Here is a 19,604-nt window from a genome sequence, read left to right on the forward strand (position 1 = left end):
CCAGTGGCAATGTATGAAAGTCTTGCAATCTTGAATTAGCAGTCTTGTAAAATCTTAGTCGTTCTCATAGTGGTATCCCTTAGTGGTTTTAATTTGTATTTTCCTGATAATTAGTGATATTTAACATTTTTTCAAGCCCTTAGTTACTATATATGTATCTTCCATGGTAAAGTATCTTTTAAAACATTATGGCCAGGGACTTCCTTGGCAATCAAATGGTTGAGACTTCGACCAGGGCATAAAAATCAGAAGCCAGTTGATCCCTGGGTGGGAAAGAGCCCCTGAGGGGGAAAATGGCAACTCAGTCCACTGTTCTTGCCTAAAACATTCCATGGCCAAGAGGAGCCTGGCAGACTATAGTCCATGGGGTCGCAAACAGTTGGCGCACACGCCTGAGCACCTACACACATTGTTAACTGTAGTCACCGTGACGTACATTACATTCTCAGGACTTACTGATCTTATAACTGCATGTTTGTACCTTTCTACTATCTTCACCTGTTTCATACCTCCCCACCTGACCTGGGCTCTGGCATCTACTAATCTGTTCTTTTTTATTAAAATTTTTTAAATTGGATTAAAAAAAAACTTCATTTGTTTTCTTTGGTCATGCTTCGTGGCATGTGGGATGTAGGTATCAAACCCATACCCCCTGCATTGGAAGCTCAGAGCCTTAACCACGGGACCTCCAGGGAAGCCCCTGTTCTTTTTTCTATGAGTTGAGTTTTTGTTTAAATTCACTATATAAATTATATCATAGAGTATTTTTCTTGTATTTAACCTAGCATAATGCCCTCAACCTATGTTGTTGTCAAGTGGCAGGATTTCCTCTTTTCTTATACATTTAAAGTACCCCAAACTATGTTTTATGAATTTTCATAAAGATTTAAAAATTAGGTTGTTATTGTTGAACAGGAGTGGTAAGAGTAGGTCAGTACAGTTCAGTCACTCAGTCGTGTCCGACTCTTTGCAACCTCATGCACTGCAGCACGCCAGGCCTCCCTGTCCATCCCCAACTCCTGGAGCTTACTCAAACTCATGTCTGTCAAGTCAGTGATGCTATCCAACCATTTCCTCTGTCGTTCCCTTCTCCTGCCTTCAGTCTTTCCCAGCATCAGGGTCTTTTCAAATGAGTCAGTTCTTCACATCAGGTGGCCAAAGTATTGGAGTTGAACTTCAGCATCAGTCCTTCCAATGAATATTCAGGACTGATTTCCTTTAGGATGGACTGGTTGGATCTCCTTGCAGTCCGAGGGACTCTCAAGAGTCTTCTCCAGCATCACAGTTGAAAAGCATCAATTCTTCGGTGCTCAGCTTTCTTTATAGTCCAACTCTCACATCCATACATGACTACTGAAAAAACCCTAGCTTCGATTAGATGGACCTTTATTGGCAAAGTAATGTCTCTCCTTTTTAATATGCTGTCTAGGTTCGTCATAGCTTTTCTTCCAAGGAGCAAGCATCTTTTAATTTCATGGCTATAGTCATCATCTGCAGTGATTTTGGAGCCCCCCAAAATAAAAGTCTGTCACGGTTTCCAATGTTTCCCCATCTATTTGCCGTGAAGTGATGGGACCAGATGCCATGATCTTAGTTTTCTGAATGTTGAGTTTTAAGCCAACTCTTTCACTCTCCTCTTTCACTTTCGTCAAGAGGCTCTTTAGTTCCTCTTCACTTTCTGCCATAAGGGTAGTGTCATCTGCGTATCTGTGGTTATTGAAGTTAAGAGTAGGTGATTTTGCTTTGTTCCTCATCTTTCAGGAAAGTGTTGATCTTCTATCTGTGGGTTTTTTGTCGATGCCCCTCATCAAGTTGAAGAAGTTCTCTTCTATTCAACAGTCTTTTATTTCTAGGAAGAATCTCATCTAGTTTTGTATTGCTAGATTTGACTTATTTATATTTTGTTGAGAATTCTTGATGTATATTCATGAGACATTATAAATGTATATATAGTTTCTTGTGAAGTATTTGTTTATTTTGGGAATCAGGTGTTACGGCCTCATAAAATAAGTTGGTGACTTCTCTTCTACCTTTAAAAGAATTTGTGTAGGATATCTAAACTAGTTTCAAGAATTGGTAAAATTTTCAAATGAAGCCATTTTTAAGAAATTCTTTGTAAGGAATTTTAAGTTATGAGTTCAATTCCTTTGTAGATACTGGAATATTCAAATTAGCTGTTTCAAGGAATTAGGTTTAGTTTCATTCATTTTCTTCTTTTGCTTTCCCGAGTTTTATTTCGTTGATTTGTTGTTAATTCCTCCATTTCACTTTGATTTGATTTAACTTGCTCTTTTCATACTTTATTAAGGTGGAAACATTGATCTCATCATCTGTTTTAGTGTCTGGAGCACACTGTGTTTATCGTTTAAATCTTATTTTGAATGTTTATTTATGTACATTTTAGGATGAGATCTCATTTCTGGTAGATTCTTGATTAGGCTTGAATTGTATCTGTTTAGAAAGGGTCAGCCTATGGTGTATACATCCATTCACTTTGGCCTTTTTGTTTTGTTTGCTTTGTTCCTTTTCCTGTAAATGTATTGAAATCTTTCCTTTAGAAATTGAATTATTTGAGATATTCAAATACTTGTATCTTTGATCTCACTTCATAATTGTTTATCCTTAGTTTATAATAGTAGAGGTGATGTTTTATCTAGTGACCTTGATAAATCCATATATTAATTGATAATCCATAGTAATAATCAGTTTACAAATTAATGCATACATTAATGGTTAGTCTTTTATTATTATCAGGCTTGTCTGTATATATATTGCACTTTGTGTTACTAGGTTTTATACAATCAAGTTCTCAGCAAATAATGGTAGCTTTATTCCTTTCTTGTAGTAATTTCTTTTTTTTTTTTTTTTTTGTAGTAATTTCTTATGCATAGACTTTCCATACTATATGGGGTACAGTGCTATAGTATTCAAATATTCTTTTCTAATTCCTCATTTTGGGGTGAAACGTTTCAGTATTTCACATTTTTGTTGATTAGTTTTAAGGTTGGTATCCTTTATCAGATTAATGAAATATTTTTTATGAACTGGTTTTAATTCTCTCAAATGCTTTACTTCATTTATTGAGATCATCTTACAATTTTCCTGTTCTACAGTATTAATTGAGTGATGTTTCATTATTTGTTTTCATTTGGCATTCCTGAGATAAATTGATTGGAACATATATATATATAATCAGTTCGGAGAAGGCGGTGGCACCCCACTCCAGTACTGTTGCCTGGAAAATCCCATGGATGGAGGAGCCTGGCAGGCTGCAGTCCATGGGGTCGCTATAGTCGGACACGACTGAGCGACTTCACTTTCAGTTTTCACTTTCATGCATTGGAGAAGGAAATGGCAACCCACTCCAGTGTTCTTGCCTGGAGAATCCCAGGGACGGGGAAGCCTGGTGGGCTGCCATCTATGGGGTGGCACAGAGTCGGACACGACTGAAGTGACTTAGCAGCAGCAGCAGCAGCATAATCAGTTTGCGTGTATTGTTAACAAGAAAAGTTACTGGCCTTCCCACCTTTTAAAGCATAATGACTCTTGTCTTTTTTGTTTGTTTGTTTTTGTAGCACAAGTCCACCTTACTGTTGTGTGGATTTATATTCACTTCGTACTGGGGAGATGGTCAAGTCCATTCAGTTTAAAACGCCTATCTATGATCTCCATTGCAACAAAAGGTAAAGCAGTATTTCATGTGTTTTTCGTACAAGATAGCATGTAGCAATACTCTAAAGTAGCTTCATTTTGGATGCAGTTTAGTTTTGAAAACTTGTAACTTTTTCCTAGTTATTTTTAAATCTTGGACTTTGGGAAAAATACAAATTCTGATTAATTTTAATATATCCTTAATCAGAAATACCTCATTTACACTGAATAACAGTTGTCTGAGTTTTATTCCTTCCTCAGTCCTTTCCTTCCTTCTTTCCTCTTTCTTCCTTCCTGTTTTCCTTCCCTCCCTCTCTTCTTTGGCTCTTGTGTTGGGAAATTCCATAGTCATTTTAAGTGACAGGTTGTATAAATCCATTTTATGTTTAATTCCATGACTTTGAGCCAGCAGTGGAAAAACACTTTTAGTAAATAGCCAGCATTTTTTTGATCTCATACATTCTTAATGAAGATAGGTTCATTTGATTTATAATGAATTAAAATATTATAAAAAATTTTTTTATTTTGAGGTGTAGTTCTCCTATCACTTTTCTTCCTCTAATCTTGTCTGTATTGGTCATATTAAGGATTTTGTGGTTATATTTTTATATCTAAGAAGCAGATGTTTCTAGCTTATATGTTATAAGATGTGTTTGATTTTTAAAAATTGCTATGGTAGATACTGATTTAACTTATTTATGATTCGGTTTATAGTTTATGATTTTTTTCCCTCTGATTTTAGGATCCTTGTTGTAGTATTGCAGGAGAAAATTGCTGCCTTTGATAGCTGTACTTTCACGAAAAAATTTTTTGTCACAAGTATGTATCAACTTGATTTATTTCCTATTATGTGCCTTTGAGTTTATATTATTTACTTGATAGAATCAACAGACTAATTGGAATCATAGCATCAATATTTCATGCTTCTTCCGTTACTGTATTTCTCTGTTTCTGTGCACGCCTTATTTAGTAATATAATTTTATGGCATATGTGTTCAGCCCACAGCATGTTTTCTTCATGTTATTGTAGACGCTTTGTTGTACACTCAGTTTTTCCTTGTATATTCTGCTTGAGTAGTTGTGACTAATTTAGGTCTGTGTAACTATGTTGTTAAATTATTTAATTAACATAACATACTTGTGGATGTAACTGTATTATCATTCATGAGGGAAGTGTGTCAGTCTTTCACTCTTTCTTTTCCCTACCCCTCACGATTCTGCCTGGATTTGCAGAAATAAGCCCAGATTCTGGATCCAAATACACATACACACACACACACAGACACACACACACACGTAGGGCAGTCCAGCAGGGTGGAAATTCCAAGGGCTGAGTCTGTAGGAAGTCTGGAGTTAGATTTTTTTTTTTCAAATACAGTGTAGTGAAGCAACAGTTTTCCCTCGTTTATGTTTTAATGTCTTAACACTCACCATCAAAGGTATAGCTGTTTTTTCAGAGACTGTTTTGTGTATGCTGCAGAAATAGTTCTTTTGGAATAGAGCTCAATTTTGTTATGTATAGGGAATCCCAGTCATACTACTGCATCTCCTGAAATATCAAAACTGTTTACACACTTACTTATCAGATGTTTATCCGTATATTAAGCCCTGGTAGTAGACATTATTCCTTTCTGATAAGAGCTCATATTCTTGATAATACCTTGTAGTCTGTATGTAATTGCATAGATTATATAATATATATTATACATAACAATACATAATAATTCATTGTAACGTATAGTTTGTCATTTTGTAGACTATGAAGAAGAATACAGTATATAACTCATCTCCTTAATCTTGTAGTCATTTCTCTCAGAGATCTACAGAGATAATACTAGAGATCATGTTCATAGAGATATTTTTTGTTTTATGACAAGGTGAAATGTACACCATTTACCAATTTACATGAGTGTTTCCAGCACCTAGGACATTAGCTGGCACAGTGAAGGCTCTCATTAAATATTTCTTGAATGATGAATACATTGACCTACTTATCAGTCAGTTATATTGTGCTGATCAGAAATTTACTGATGTCTTAATAATTATTAAATATAGATTCCTAGGAAGGATCTTTTATTGTTTCATCTATAAATTAAAAGCTTTGGGGGAGCATAGCTTTGTTACTAACATCTTCATTCACAAATGCTGTATGTACATAATACAGTAAGCTTTGGATATTACATGGCCTGTCTTAGCATATTAATTCTTTGTTCCTATACAAACCTTATGCATTAACATATTACTTTATAATCATGTCACTCATTGTTAGAATTAAAACAAGTAGAGAAATAGAGGAATCATGTATAAATCTTTCCATCCTTCCAAGTTTGTGGGCTACAGAGGAGTAATTTGGAATGAAATATGAATATTACAGCCAGATTAAGATGCCAGTTTTTCCTGAGCATTTGTCTTTACATCTTATCAGTAGTTTTCTGTTGTTTATCGTTGATTAAAGATACATGTGCTTTGGCTTCTGAAAAGTTAGATATCTCTCTTGTGGATCCATTTTAATTTTATACTTATGGATAGCTCTTGCTGTCTCAGCTGAGTATTAAATTGGGGAGAACTCTTCAATAATTATTTGTTAAAATAGTTTATTTAAATGACAATGTATGTGTTGAAATTTAAGCCTTATTTAAACACTGTGCCTACTGCGTTTTGTATGTTGAAAGTAATATTACACTTGTCAATAGATTTCAGTTTCCTTCTTTGTAATAAATGCTAGGCTACTAAGTCAGTTGTCACAATGACTAGAGAGAAATTAATATATGTAAGTAAGTTAATAATGGAGAGTTCAGTCAGTTCAGGTCAGTCACTTAGTCGTGTCCGACTCTTTGTAATCCCATGGACTGCAGCATGCCAGGCTTCCCTGTCCATTACCAACTCCTGGAGCTTGTTCAAACTCATGTCCATCAAGTCGGTGATGCCATCCAACCATCTCATCCTCTCTTGTCCCCTTCTCCTCCTGCCTTCAGTCTTTCCCAGCATCAGGGTCTTTTCAAAAGAGTCAGTTCTTTGCATCAGGTGGCCAAATATTGGAGTTTCAGCTTCAGCATCAGTCCTTCCGATGAATATACTGGTTTCCTTTAGGATGGACTGGTTGGATCTCCTTGCAGTCCAAGGGACTCTCCAGAGTCTTTTCCAACACCACAGTTCAGCAGCATTCCATATTTATGCTGGTTTTTTTTAGTGGATAAGTAAACTATATAGATTTTTCATTGATTAGTTTAATATCCACTATAGAATTTTAAAAGAAAAAATTAAATTTTATAATAAAGAGATAGTTAAAATAATTAGATTTGTGTGTTTCATAGTTAGATTCAAAGGATAGGCTTTGTAATAATTTTGATACATTAGAATCAGTAGGCTTTTCATAGTACTCTGTTTAATTGGAGAAAATATGTAAAATTTATCAGTAATTTTTAAGCTTAGATGTTCTAATTGAATTTTGCATATAATCATGTACATATAGCCTGTATCTTTAATTGTATATATCTAAATATGAGTGAAATTTGTTTCAACTGACATGTGTCTGTTATTTACTAATGAGTGATAGAAATGCATAAGGATTTATAAATAAGATTTAAACAAAATCCTACCTCACTGTAGGCTGTAGTTACAGTTTTTAAAAAAAAAAGTTTTGTTTTTGCACATTAATGATATTTGCAGCTTTACTGGGGGAGTGTTTTGCAGTCTGAGATTTTACAGTAGGAGAGTTTGTTTTTGGAATATCCTTATTTGGGTCATCTTACATCAGATACGTAAAGCTCTTGAATCAGTTGGCAGGATCAATATAGAAACTGGCACATTAAAGAAATTCCATATTTTCATGGGGTTTTACTGTGCTTTCTCAATTAAACCATTTATAGTAGAAATAAGAGCAAAAATACCTTTAAGCAGAAAAAGATAGAGTATAATATGTATTCTTTTTCTTACTTGAAATTATGCCGTTCTTGCAGAAAGGTGAATTTTTAGTCACTTTTGATTTTCAGTAAGTTTGCATATTTGATAAATGTAGTCATTTAGTGATATGGCAAAATATTGCATTTTATTAAATTACTGAAGTCATAGATTTACCATTTCATTTCCTTTGAGTGTTTTTTTTTTTTTTTCAAAGTTTTATTTCAGGAAATATATACAGTTGTTTAAAGACAGTAGTGTAATGAACCACCATGTACTTATGATCTGGTTTCAATAAGTACTAACTTGTGGACAATCTTTTTCATTTATACCCTTCCCAAATTATTTCGAAGCATATCCCTGACATACAATTTAATCTATCATCTATGTTTAAATGACAAGAATTTGTAGAATCGTTATTTCTCTGTTGCCAAATGATCAAGTACCTTGTCGTCTAAACTGAGGTCTTTTGATTTGAACAAAGGCCATAGTTGATTTAGCTTTGGTCAACAAGTGTAAACTTGTGCATCCCTTCCAACTGAACTCCCAAGGTTTCTGACATAGATAAATGTTCTTTACCAAAATCCAGTGTCCTTGCTACATCTTTTATTTCTACAATCCTTTTTCATGCTGCTTATGCTACCTTTACTTTGAGTCACTCATGAATCTCAGCTTTTGGAGAGGCTTTGTTGCTTTGCTTCCCTGCCTGAAATGGCCTTTTCACTACCATCTGTTTCCTCATAGTGACTTAATCCCATGTGTCTTTCTAGCCCCAGTGTGCATATTAGTTCTTATATGAAGTATTTCTTGATCCCCTTAGTTTAAAGTAGCCTCTCCTCCTAAATCCCCGAAGATAGCAATTCCCAAATCTGACTGCAGAACAGTAGACCTTCAGCATGCTGTGTAAATCGGGATGCCCTGGTAAAACAGACTTAGGAAATGCTGCCTTCTGTTGGAGGATACCAGTGGTGATTAACATTTTAATCTGTTTAAATTTATTTACTACATTTCAGTATTTCCCAGATTTATCTGATTAGAGATCTCTTTTGTTACCCAGTACCCTTTGGGAATGCTCTTATAGTATTATCTCTCCCTCTGTTAAGACACTTACCTTCTGTCTTATTGTATGTGTTTTCTGTCTACTCCTTCTTTCTTTGACACCCTATAGTAATCTTCTTGCATCTTGATTTGGTTTAAGAAAATAAGGTCCATCATGCAAGGTAAAATATATCCATTATGTTCTGGCTAACTTAAAAATATTTCTGATGCTTATTTTTGCTCCTTATAATATGAAAACATTTATCACAACTGTTTCAAGTTTCGAAGCATCAGTGGTTCTTTTCCAGAATGTTTAGTTAGCCAAAATGGTTGAGAACGTAGTGCAGCACTATCAAAAGTAGTCAGATGAGAAGGAAAATTATTCGTAGAAGATCAGTACTCGTCTCTAGAGAAAGTGATACAGGTTTGATCTGGGAATTATAAATTTGGCAAGTATTTAAAGGAATGAATACATGAATGCATAGGTGAATGAGGTTTCTCCCTCTGGTCAGAATAAGGACAAAACTTTTTTAAAGTATGAGTTTATTTGAAAATTTATATCTTTGTAATGATCAGCTCTTGAGTCTCTAACCTTAGATATGCAGATGACACCACCCTTATGGCAGAAAGTGAAGAGGAACTAAAAAGTTTCTTAATGAAAGTGAAAGAGGAGAGTGAAAAAGTTGGCTTAAAGCTCAACATTCAGAAAACTAAGATCATGGAATCCGGTCCCATCACTTCATGGGAAATAGATGGGGAAACAGTGGAAACAGTGGCTGACTTTATTTTTTTGGGCTCCAAAATCACTGCAGATGGTGATTGCAGCCATGAAATTAAAAGATGCTTGCTCCTTGGAAGAAAAGCTATGACCAACCTAGATAGCATATTCAAAAGCAGAGACATTACTTTGCCAACAAAGGTCCATCTAGTCAAGGCTATGGTTTTTCCAGTGGTCATGTATGGATGTGAGAGTTGGACTGTGAAGAAAGCTGAGTGCCGAAGAATTGATGCTTTTGAACTGTGGTGTTAGAGAAGACTCTTGAGAGTCCCTTGGACTGCAAGGAGATCCAACCAGTCCATTCTGAAGGAGATCAGTCCTGGGTTTTCATTGGAAGGACTGATGCTGAAGCTGAAACGCCAATACTTTGGCCACCTGATGTGAAGCACTGACTCATTGGAAAAGACCCTGATGCTGGGAAAGATTGAGGGCAGGAGGAGAAGGGGACGACAGAGGATGAGTGGCTGGATGGCATCACCGACTCAATGGACATGAGTTTGGATAAACTCCAGGAGTTGGTGATGGACAGGGAGGCCTGGCATGCTGCGATTCATGGGGTCACAAAGAGTTGGACACGACAGCGACTGAACTGAACTGAATGATCAGCTCTTGAGTCTCTCTCCCGTATCTGGAGTATTGCTTCCCCTTTCAGGAATAGGAGCTTCTGTTTTAGAAGCCTTTGTTGTTGTTCTAGTCTCTAAGTTGTGTCTGACTCTTTTGCAACCTCCTGGACTGACAGGCTCCTCTGTCTATGGGATTTCCCAGGCAAGAATATCAGAGTAGATTGCCATTTCCTTCTCCAGGGTATCTTTCAGACCCAGGGGTTGAACCCATGTCTCCTGCATTAGCAGGCAGATTCTTTACCACTGAGCCCCCTGAGAAGCCCTTATAAGCCTTTTGGAAACACAAAATATCAGTTGATTTTGATAAAAATGAATGGGAGACTGAGATGTTATTACTTTCTTAACTTTTATTCTTTTTATTTAGTTAATGTTTTTTTAGAATCTTTGTTATATAGTCCTAAATGCTTCCCTCTGTATTGCTGGACCACTGAACAAGTATTATTAAAATATTACTTGAACAAGTGTTATTAAACTATTAGTCTCTCTTGTATTCCATGAATTGTTCATGATGGGAAGAAGAGATATGGAAGGATCACCAGATTTTTTTAGTGTTGCAGTCAGATGCTTTTTAAGTGGCATGCAGCTTATAAGTAAGTCCTGGTCAAGCAGGGTAGAGGCTCCAGTAGTGAATTTTCAATTATTTCAGATCCATTAGGATTATCATGTCTTCTGTTTGTGAAATGGCGCTCAGTTTGAAGATGCCATGAAGTCTGTTTAGTCTGCTTTGTTGCTGAGTTGTGTTCGACTCTTTGCAACCCCATGGACTGTAGCCCACCAGGCTCCTCTGTCCATGGAATTCTCCAGGCAAGAATCTGGAGTGGTGGATTTCTTTAAATCTGAAATGTATGTTACGTGTTGCAAAGTGGGGTAGTATAAAAGTACAGCTGCCATTTCTTGGTGATAAATGATGGATATAATGTAATAAATTGTGTACTAAAACCTGCTCGGTAGGCAGATTCTTTACCATCTGATCCACCAGGGGAGCCCCAACTAGTTGTCAGAATGCAGAATGCTGCATAACCTGGAAAGAGGGGGTGTGAGAAGGGGCTTTTGGGATTCTATAATATCCTGTCTCTTTTGTTTTGAGTACTGCTTATGTGTATGCATATGTTTACTTGGTTTACTTGGGTACTTCTTTATATCGTATTTATGTGTTGTAGTTTATATATAAAAAAAAGACTTCAGAAAGCATCAAAAATGGCAAAAGTTTGTGATTTCTTTCCTCACACTCTGATTGCTATTTATTGTAGCATTTCATAACAGATCCCCCCAAACCTTGCATATCGAATACTCTGGCCAGTAGTAGTTATATACCTCATTTCATACTTCCATTAAGAAGTGTTGCACTCTTGGTTACATGTTATTTTATTTTAGTTGAAAACCCTGTAGACCAGATTTATTCGAGTAATGTTAGGTTTGTAAGATTGATGATATTTGACTCATGTTTGTCTGAAGAAATTTAGCTTCTTTTCTTTGAAATGCAACTGCACCTTAAGAAATTCTTATCAATATTTTGAGCAGAATTGAGCAAGACTTAATATTTAAAATCAAGAAACAAATGGAGCCATTTTCTGACTTTAAAGAAGTTTGTTTTCCCCCAATTTTTGCAGTTTCCCCTCTCCCCCATTCCTTTAAGCAGACTGAAACTTTTGGCAGGTCGAAAGAAGCATGGTATAGGTTATGTGTATTTCTCCAAATTTGGGTTGTTCATGCCTGTAAGCCAGGGTGTAGGGGCTGGGGGACAGCGAGCTGACAGGCACACTGAGAATAGCATATGTGGTGGTCCATTTGCCTGTGCCGTGTAGTCCTCTCCCCCAACCCCCATTGACTGGTTTCTAGTTCTTAAAGAGCTAGTACTAAAGGCCATGTAGAGCGACACATTCTTAATGAGGATATTGTTTTGTTCATGCAAGCATTTAATTTCTCGAAGAGTTTGAAAAGCTCTTGTGTAATACAATCGTGATTGCCTGAGTTGGGTATGAATACAATGATGAGTCTGTAAAATAAGTAGACACAACTGTGTTCATCAGAGAAAGCATCATGGGGATTTGTGCCAAAGGGTGGAAGGGTCAGCTAAAGAGAGCCGATAAAGAGCTAGAAAGGGAGTGCAGCCAATGTGATGAGAAAGGAGACGCCTTTGTATTTGGCTCAACAGAAAAGGTGGCCTTGAGCAGCTGTCTGATGTGGAAATCCAAAACCCATGTATGATTAAGAAAACAAAAGACAAAGACTGATAGATGTCATTAGCAGTCATTTCCAGTGTGCTTAAATTTAAACTCAGATACGAAGTCTCCAGAGAGACCAGAGTATTGTGTAGTAAGTAACTCTTTCCATTGGCTTCTGTTTTTGCTTTGAGGAGGAAAATTTATTCCTTACAATCCTATTGTTATTTCTTAGTGTTACAGTGTATATTCTTCATTTATATTAGTGGTGAATAATAAAGAATGTATTTAAAGGATCTTTAAAATGCAAAATTATTTTTAATATTGAGAAGAGGGGCCTTTCTTTTTATGCTTCTAAAGAAGCTTGTAACTTCCGTAAGGAGAGATGGGCAGGTTAATGTGGCATCTAAGACCAGTTCAAGTTAAAACGCTATTCTTTTGGGTTCCCATAAATATATGAAAGACTAGGCTGCCATGATGTTTTTGTAGCCCAGGCAGGTATGCAGTATGAAGTGGATTCTAAACATGTGTGCCATGAAATAACATGCTTTCCCTATTCTCTGCACATATTAATAATTTTCACCCATTGAGCCTTTCAATGGCATTACTGTTTTATATACATAAAAAACAAAGCAAAAATGAAATCAAGATTTAAATTCAAAGCTCATGGAATCTTAAGAGGGTCATTAATCATCAGTAAGATGGTCAAATAAATCTCTGAAGTGGCATTTAATATTTTATGTCCTAATGTCTTTCTGGAGAGGTTTTTATAGTCCTTTCTGAACTTCATTCAGTGTATGGTCTTTTGTGACTCTGTGTCCTTCACTGAACATAGTAGAATATTACATTTTTAGAGTGGTTTTACATTTGCAGCAAATTGGGCAGGTGGCACAGACATTTCCCGTATGCCCCCAGCTCCACACGTGCACAGTCTCCCCCATTGTCAGCGTCCCTCACCAGAGTAGCATATTTGTTGCACTTGATGAACCTACACTGACACAAAATTATCACTCAAGTCCATTGTTTATCTTAGGACACACTCTTGGTGTTGTACGTCACTGGGCTTCGATCAATGCATAATGGCACATGTGGCTCCCCAGGTGGCCCCAGTGGTAAAGAATCCGCCTGCCAATGCAGGAGAAACAAGAGATGTGGGTTCAGTCTCTGAGCCAGGAAGATCCCTTGGAGGAGGAAAATGGCAACCCACTCCAGTACTCTTGCCTGGAAAATTCCATGGACAGAGGAGCCTGGTGGGCTATAGTCCATGGGGTTGCAGAGTCAGACACGACTGAACACACATGTGCATGCATATTGCTGTATATCCATCATTGTAATATCATGCAGGATATTTTCAGTGTCTTAAAAATCTTCTGTGCTCTGCCTGTTCATCGCTGCCCTCCCCAACCCGCACCACCCACCCACCCCGTCCCCAGCAACCATTGGATTTCCTAGAATGTCATATAGATGGAATGATAGTATATAGCCTTCTCAGATTGGCTTATTTCATTTAATAATACCAAGTTTCCTCTGTGTTGCTACCTAACTTTAGGATTTACTATAAAACTACAGTAATCAAGACAGTGTGGTATTGGCAAAAGGACAGATAAATAGATCAACAGAACAGAATAGAAAGCCCCCAGAAATAAATATTTGATGAAGGAGCAAAGGTAGCATAATAGAGCAAAGATAGTCTCTTCAGCAGATGGTGCTGAGCAACTGGACATTCATAGGCATGAAACTGAATCTAGACTCAGACTATTCATCCTTCACAATAATTAACTCAAAAAGAATCACAGACCTAAATGTAATAGGCTCAGATGGTAAAGAATCTATCTAAAATACAGGAGACCTGGGTTCAATCCTTGGGTCAGGAAGATCCTCTGGAGAAGGGAGTGGCAACCCATTCCAGTATTCTTGCCTGAGAATCCCATGGACAGAGAGCCTGGCTGGCTGCAGTCCATAGGTTTGCAATGAGTCGGACATGACTGAGCAGGCTTGCACTAGGAAAGGATTGCCTGTGGTTATGAAGATTTACCATGGTTTTGTTCCAAGCTTTAGCTTTAGTCTTCTGTTCATTTCCAGTTTGTATGCAGTGCGACATCAGGGTTCAGTTTCATTTGTTTGCATGTGGATATCCAGTTGGCCCATCATCATTTGTTGGAAGGACTATTCTTTGCCCATTGACTTGTCTTGGTAGCCTTGTTGAAAGTCAGTTGATCATAAGTGCAGACATCTGTGTTTTTCCAAAAAGGTGTGAAATCTTTTGAGTTGTTCTTTTCAAGGAAAATAAAGCAGGGTATTACAGAGAGTAGTTAAACCCTTTGTATTTCAAAATGAGTTCAGGCCTTCTCTCCACTAGGGCCCCTGTTCTGCGAGAACGCCATGTAAAATTGCCATCAGTCTTTTAGTTATGGAATCATCTTCATGTTAGCGGGGCTTTTCGTGGATCTTACCTTTATTTAAATTTGTAAACTTGAGGTTTTTTAATATCCAGTTCTCTTTTACTTTGTTCACAAACATTGTAAACTTGTTAGAATTAGTCCTAGTATTGTAGAGATTTAGGTGGTGGTGGTGGTGGTTGTTTTCCTTCACTTTGTTTTCAAAGTTTAGCTGGAGGCAGTGGTTAATGTTTAAAGGAGTCATGCTTATAAAGTTGGGATAGTTCTGAGAGGCTGATGGTCTGCTGATTCTAGCTGTAAAATGTGTTTTGGAGAGCAGAAAAACTTTGCTTTCATTCCAGTACACTCTAATTCTTGAGGTCCACTGGCTTTCTAAAAACATTGACTCAAAAAGTGAAATGACGAATTGTACATTACATTTTCCTTAGTATTCTTTAGTATTTGGAAAGCAAATATACTTATTAGGATCTGTTGAGGCAAAACTTTTATCACAGTTGAGTTAAATGGTGGCTCAGATGGTAAAGAATCTGCCTGCAATGCAGGAGACCTGGGTTCAATCCCTGGGTTGGGAAGATCCTTTGGAGGAGAACATGGCAACCCACTCCAGTGTTCTTGCCTGGAGAATCCCCATCCACCGAGGAGTCTGGTAGGCTACAGTCTGTGGGGTTGCAAAGAATCGGACTTGACTGAGCAACTAAGCACATGTTGACTTTAAAATTCAAGAGACTGCTGCTGCTGCTGCTGCTAAGTCGCTTCGGTCGTGTCTGACTCTGTGCGACCCCATAGACGGACGCCCACCAGGCTCCCCTGTCCCTGGGGTTCTCCAGGCAAGAACACTGGAGTGGGTTGCAATTTCCTTCTTCAATGCATGAAAGTGAAAAGTGAAAGTGAAGTCATTCAGTCGTGTCCGACTCTTAGCGACCCCATGGACTACAGCCTACCAGGCTCCTCCATCCATGGGATTTTCCAGGCAAGAGTACTGGAGTGGGGTGCCATTGCCTTCTCCCAAGAGATTATTCACCTCTAATATAATGCCACAATTCACAGGTATTTATTTCTGGTTTTCATTTGGTTCTTTTTTTACATTACATTTTAAAAGGGGAAATTTTCTTAGAGACCATGTTTATGCTCTTCTCTCCAGTCCTGAAAGTGTATGTGAAATATGTATATTTGTTGTTTAGTCACTAAGTTGTGTCCAACTCTTTGGCAGCCCCATGGACTGTAGCCTGCCAGGCTCCTCTGTCCATGGGACTTTTCAGGCAAGGATACTGGAGTGGGTTGCCATTTTCCTCCTCCAGTGGATCTTCCCAACCCAGGGATCGAACCCATGTCTCCTGTATTGGCAGGCAGATAAAGTACATTTTGGTATGAATTAGGTGGGAGTGTAATAATGAAATCTACTATGTAAATACTGTGTGATATATATGTTAAAGTATGTTGTCTTTGTTTATATTGTATACTAAGTCACTCAGCCATGTCTGAGTCTTTGCAGCCCTTTGGATTGTAGCCCACCAGGCTACTTTGTCCATGGGATTTTTCAGACAAGAATACTGGAGTGGGTTGCCATTTTCCTCTTCCAGGGGATTTTCCTGACCCAGGGATTAAACCAACATCTCCTGTGTCTCCTGTGTTGCAGGTGGGTTGTTTACCCGCTTAGCCAACAGGGAAGTCCTTTTTTCTATGGATATGTCCATAATGTGCATTCAGTGATTATAGTAACATCACAGTTACCCAGAAGCTGATTTTCCGGAAATCCAAGTTTTCCATACACCATCCTTTAAACTCTGAAATACACAGAAAAAATCTCTTTTAACAGTGAGCAGCAAATGATAAAGCTGGTAGTACCTTGTATTTTTGTATGACATATGGACTTTCTCTTAGGATCATATTTTCTTTATAAGTGCCTCATCTTCTTTAAAAATGAAAACTCAGGGAATTCTCTGGGAGTCTAGTGGTTAGGACTTCATGCTTTCACTGCTAAGGGCCCAGATTCAGTCCCTCATCAGGGAATCGAGATCCCACAAGGCACTCAATGTAGCCACACACACAAAAAAGAATAGTAAACTCAAAATTGATGGAGTTGAAGGAGTGGAAATGAAAATTAAAGGGTACCAGAAACAACAGCGACTTGTGCTTGTCTAGTGGTTGTGAAAACAGCAGCATTATCAGTTCAGAAATTGCTACTCAGAAGTCTTCCTGAATTCAGGGAAGCACGAATGTACAATTAAGGAAGATTTCTATTAAAAAATGGCTTTAAAATGAACACAGAAAGCCTAACCTAGAGAGTAGGCAAGCACACTTTTAGAAAAATTTTCTTCAGTAGATGACTTTTTTTTTTTTTGCCTATATGCCTTATAAATATTAAGGTTGGTTAATATTTAGGTACATTGTTTATTCAGCATTTTTATTAAGCTGTTTGTCAGGTATTATTGTAGGCAGTAGAGATTTAGCTGTGAACAAAAGACACAAACGCTTGATCTTTATCAAGTGGGAGGAAGATAGAAAATAAAGCAAAAAGATAGTTAAGTATATTACTGAACATATAAATTATTTTTATTTTTGACAGTACAAGTCAAAGTAGTTAATTACTGTTCATGCCTTGATAGCTCCCTTCCTCTCAGGATCAGTACTAGACCAAGGCTTTCTGCTGGGTCAGAGATTTTCAGGTGTGCTGTTCATGCTATTCCAATCATGCTGTTTTTTTCCAGTTACACTCATGTGTTTCGTGCAGTTTGGCTGTTTTTTTTTTTTTTTGCCATGGTAATAAAAGTTATTTTTTTATAAAAACCTGTCTCATTATATTAATTCAGATTCCAAATAGAGCCCCAAACTATGAAACGGATAACCTCAGTTTGATCTTCTAGTGGCCAACATTTTTGGCACCAGGGACTGGTTTCTTGGAAGACAATTTTTCCACGAACTGGGGAGAGGGGATGGTTTCAGGACGATTTAAGCACATTACACTTATTGTGCACTTTATTTCTATTATTATTACATCAGCTGCACCTCAGATCATCAGGCATTAGATCCCGGAGGTTGGGGGCCCTTGCTCTAGTGTACATTTTAGAGAAAAGTGTTTGTGAAATATTAATGAGATACTTGTGGAATGATAGACCTCAAATTCTTTAGGTTAGGCTTTTGGTGTCCTTTGATTCTCCAGTCTCCTTTGAGTAGTCCTTTAAAAGCAGTTCTGTGAGCCTCTGAAATATTGTCCTGTGTAGCTGATGGATGAGGACATTCTGCCCAGAGACCTTATTGGCGTAGTCAGGAGGGGAGATGAGAGCCTCAAGGATGACACATACCACTTACTTGAATGAATTGTGTTGTGTCTTGTTCAGTGGGGTTCAGGAAGATGGCATTGGTGTTTCCATGGTGTGGGTGTCCACTGTCGGGAATATGGAATTAATTTTTTTTAGGAAAAGAACCGCAAAATAATCCTTTTTACCAGTTTGTTATTGGCTTGGCTGAAAGCAAGAAGAATGAAGTTGGATGCTTAAAGGAAATGCTCAGGATTGTGTAAATTAGTTCCCCAGCATCTATTCACGCATCCTTTGTGGATTTCTTCTCCCCATTGGCCCCATACCTAACTTACTTCTACCTCCTTCCTTCCGTATTTATGTCATTTCATTTAAGGTGTACATCTTCCTTTTCTTTGCCCTTAAATTCCAGAGTCAATTGTATCCTTTTCTTTCTTCTTCAGATGATTTTGCTAGAATTTTGAAACTGTAGGGTTATAAACTTTACATGGTTCTTCTTGGCTTCTCTCTCTTATTCTAGGAGTAACTAAAAATGCCCAATTTTTGCAAAAAGCGAATACCAGTTCTTCCCAGATTTGTTTCTTATTGGAACAGAGTCAAAATCCAAAGGAAACTATCGAGGAGGAAAAAAAAGGAACCTTTTTGAGCTATTAAAATAATAGCTAGGTTATGAGAAATTAAGTGAGATTTGGGGAAAAAAAAGCACTTGATTTTTCTGTTTTTATGGCATAAAAATATGATGTACCAACAGAAAATTCATTAAGAAATTTCTTAATATTGCCCTTTGATAAATTTCAGGCTGCTACCCTTGTCCTGGACCCAACATGAATCCTATTGCTCTTGGGAGTCGCTGGCTTGCTTATGCAGAAAACAAGGTAAGCAGAGCCCATGTTGGAATATTTGTTATGGAGCAAGTGTTGAGTTTTCCAAGGGTAATTCACAACTAGTAATGAATGTGTACCTTACTAGTTTGGTTTTGTTTTAATTGGGCACCACAAAATTGTCCAATAAACTGTACCCATGTACTCTCAACTCAGCTTGTCCTCTGAACCATTTCAGAGTAAGTTGCATGTATCTCAGTGCCTCCAAAATACTTGTTATCAGCCAATTTAATGTTGATAAATTACTTTTATCTGTTATACTGTCCCTGTTCCAATTTTGTCAATTAACCCTATCTTGTCATTTGTAAAAAGCTTCTTTCCTGTGGTGCAGCATCCAGTCTAGGATCAGGTATTATATTTTGTAGGAGTGTCCCTTTCTTGCTTTGTCTTTTACAAGATTGGTAACAACCCTCTACCTCTGCCCCTTATTCTTTTTATTTTAATAGAATGATTTTTCTTTTGAGCTTTTTGATGTTTTCTCTTGATTATAACCGGGTTCTGTATTTCTGGCTGGAACAGTGCACGGGGGTTGTTCCGTAATTCCCACAGCATCACATCTGGAGGTACATGATACACATCTGTTCCTTGTTGGTGATGCTAATTTTGTCAGGGTCTTGTCCAATTTCCATACTGAATAATCACTGTTTTTTTCCTCTTGTTAACCAATAGATAATTTGGAAAGAGCAGGCTTACATCCTACTTTTCATCAATATCTTAGCCTTACCTAAGCTTAGCACCCATCGATGATTCTTGTGTGATCAGTCTTTCCTACAAATATTCCAAGTCAATGATTTTCCAGTTCCACTGTCCACCAGTAGGTATTTGGCTCTTTATTATAATCAAGAACTTCCCCGTCTTTAAAAAAATCTTACTGTATCTGTATTTTTGATATGGGCTCATGGATTCCTTTTTTTT

General features: G+C 37.4%; 1 protein-coding gene across 13 annotated transcripts in view; it reads left to right on the forward strand.

The window, feature by feature from the left end:
* Nucleotides 1-19,604, forward strand: part of BCAS3 (BCAS3 microtubule associated cell migration factor) — a 589,835-nt gene that overhangs the window by 132,053 nt on the left and 438,178 nt on the right. For all 13 annotated transcript variants that reach the window (XM_044939593.2, XM_044939594.2, XM_044939599.2 and 10 more), the window contains exons 8-10: nucleotides 3,576-3,683; nucleotides 4,394-4,470; nucleotides 18,607-18,683. In XM_044939593.2, the coding sequence (XP_044795528.2) occupies nucleotides 3,576-3,683; nucleotides 4,394-4,470; nucleotides 18,607-18,683 (262 nt within the window). The remainder of the gene's footprint in view (nucleotides 1-3,575; nucleotides 3,684-4,393; nucleotides 4,471-18,606; nucleotides 18,684-19,604) is intronic.

Source organism: Bubalus bubalis, chromosome 3, assembly GCF_019923935.1.
Source record: "Bubalus bubalis isolate 160015118507 breed Murrah chromosome 3, NDDB_SH_1, whole genome shotgun sequence".
NCBI classification, from domain to species: Eukaryota; Metazoa; Chordata; class Mammalia; order Artiodactyla; family Bovidae; genus Bubalus; species Bubalus bubalis.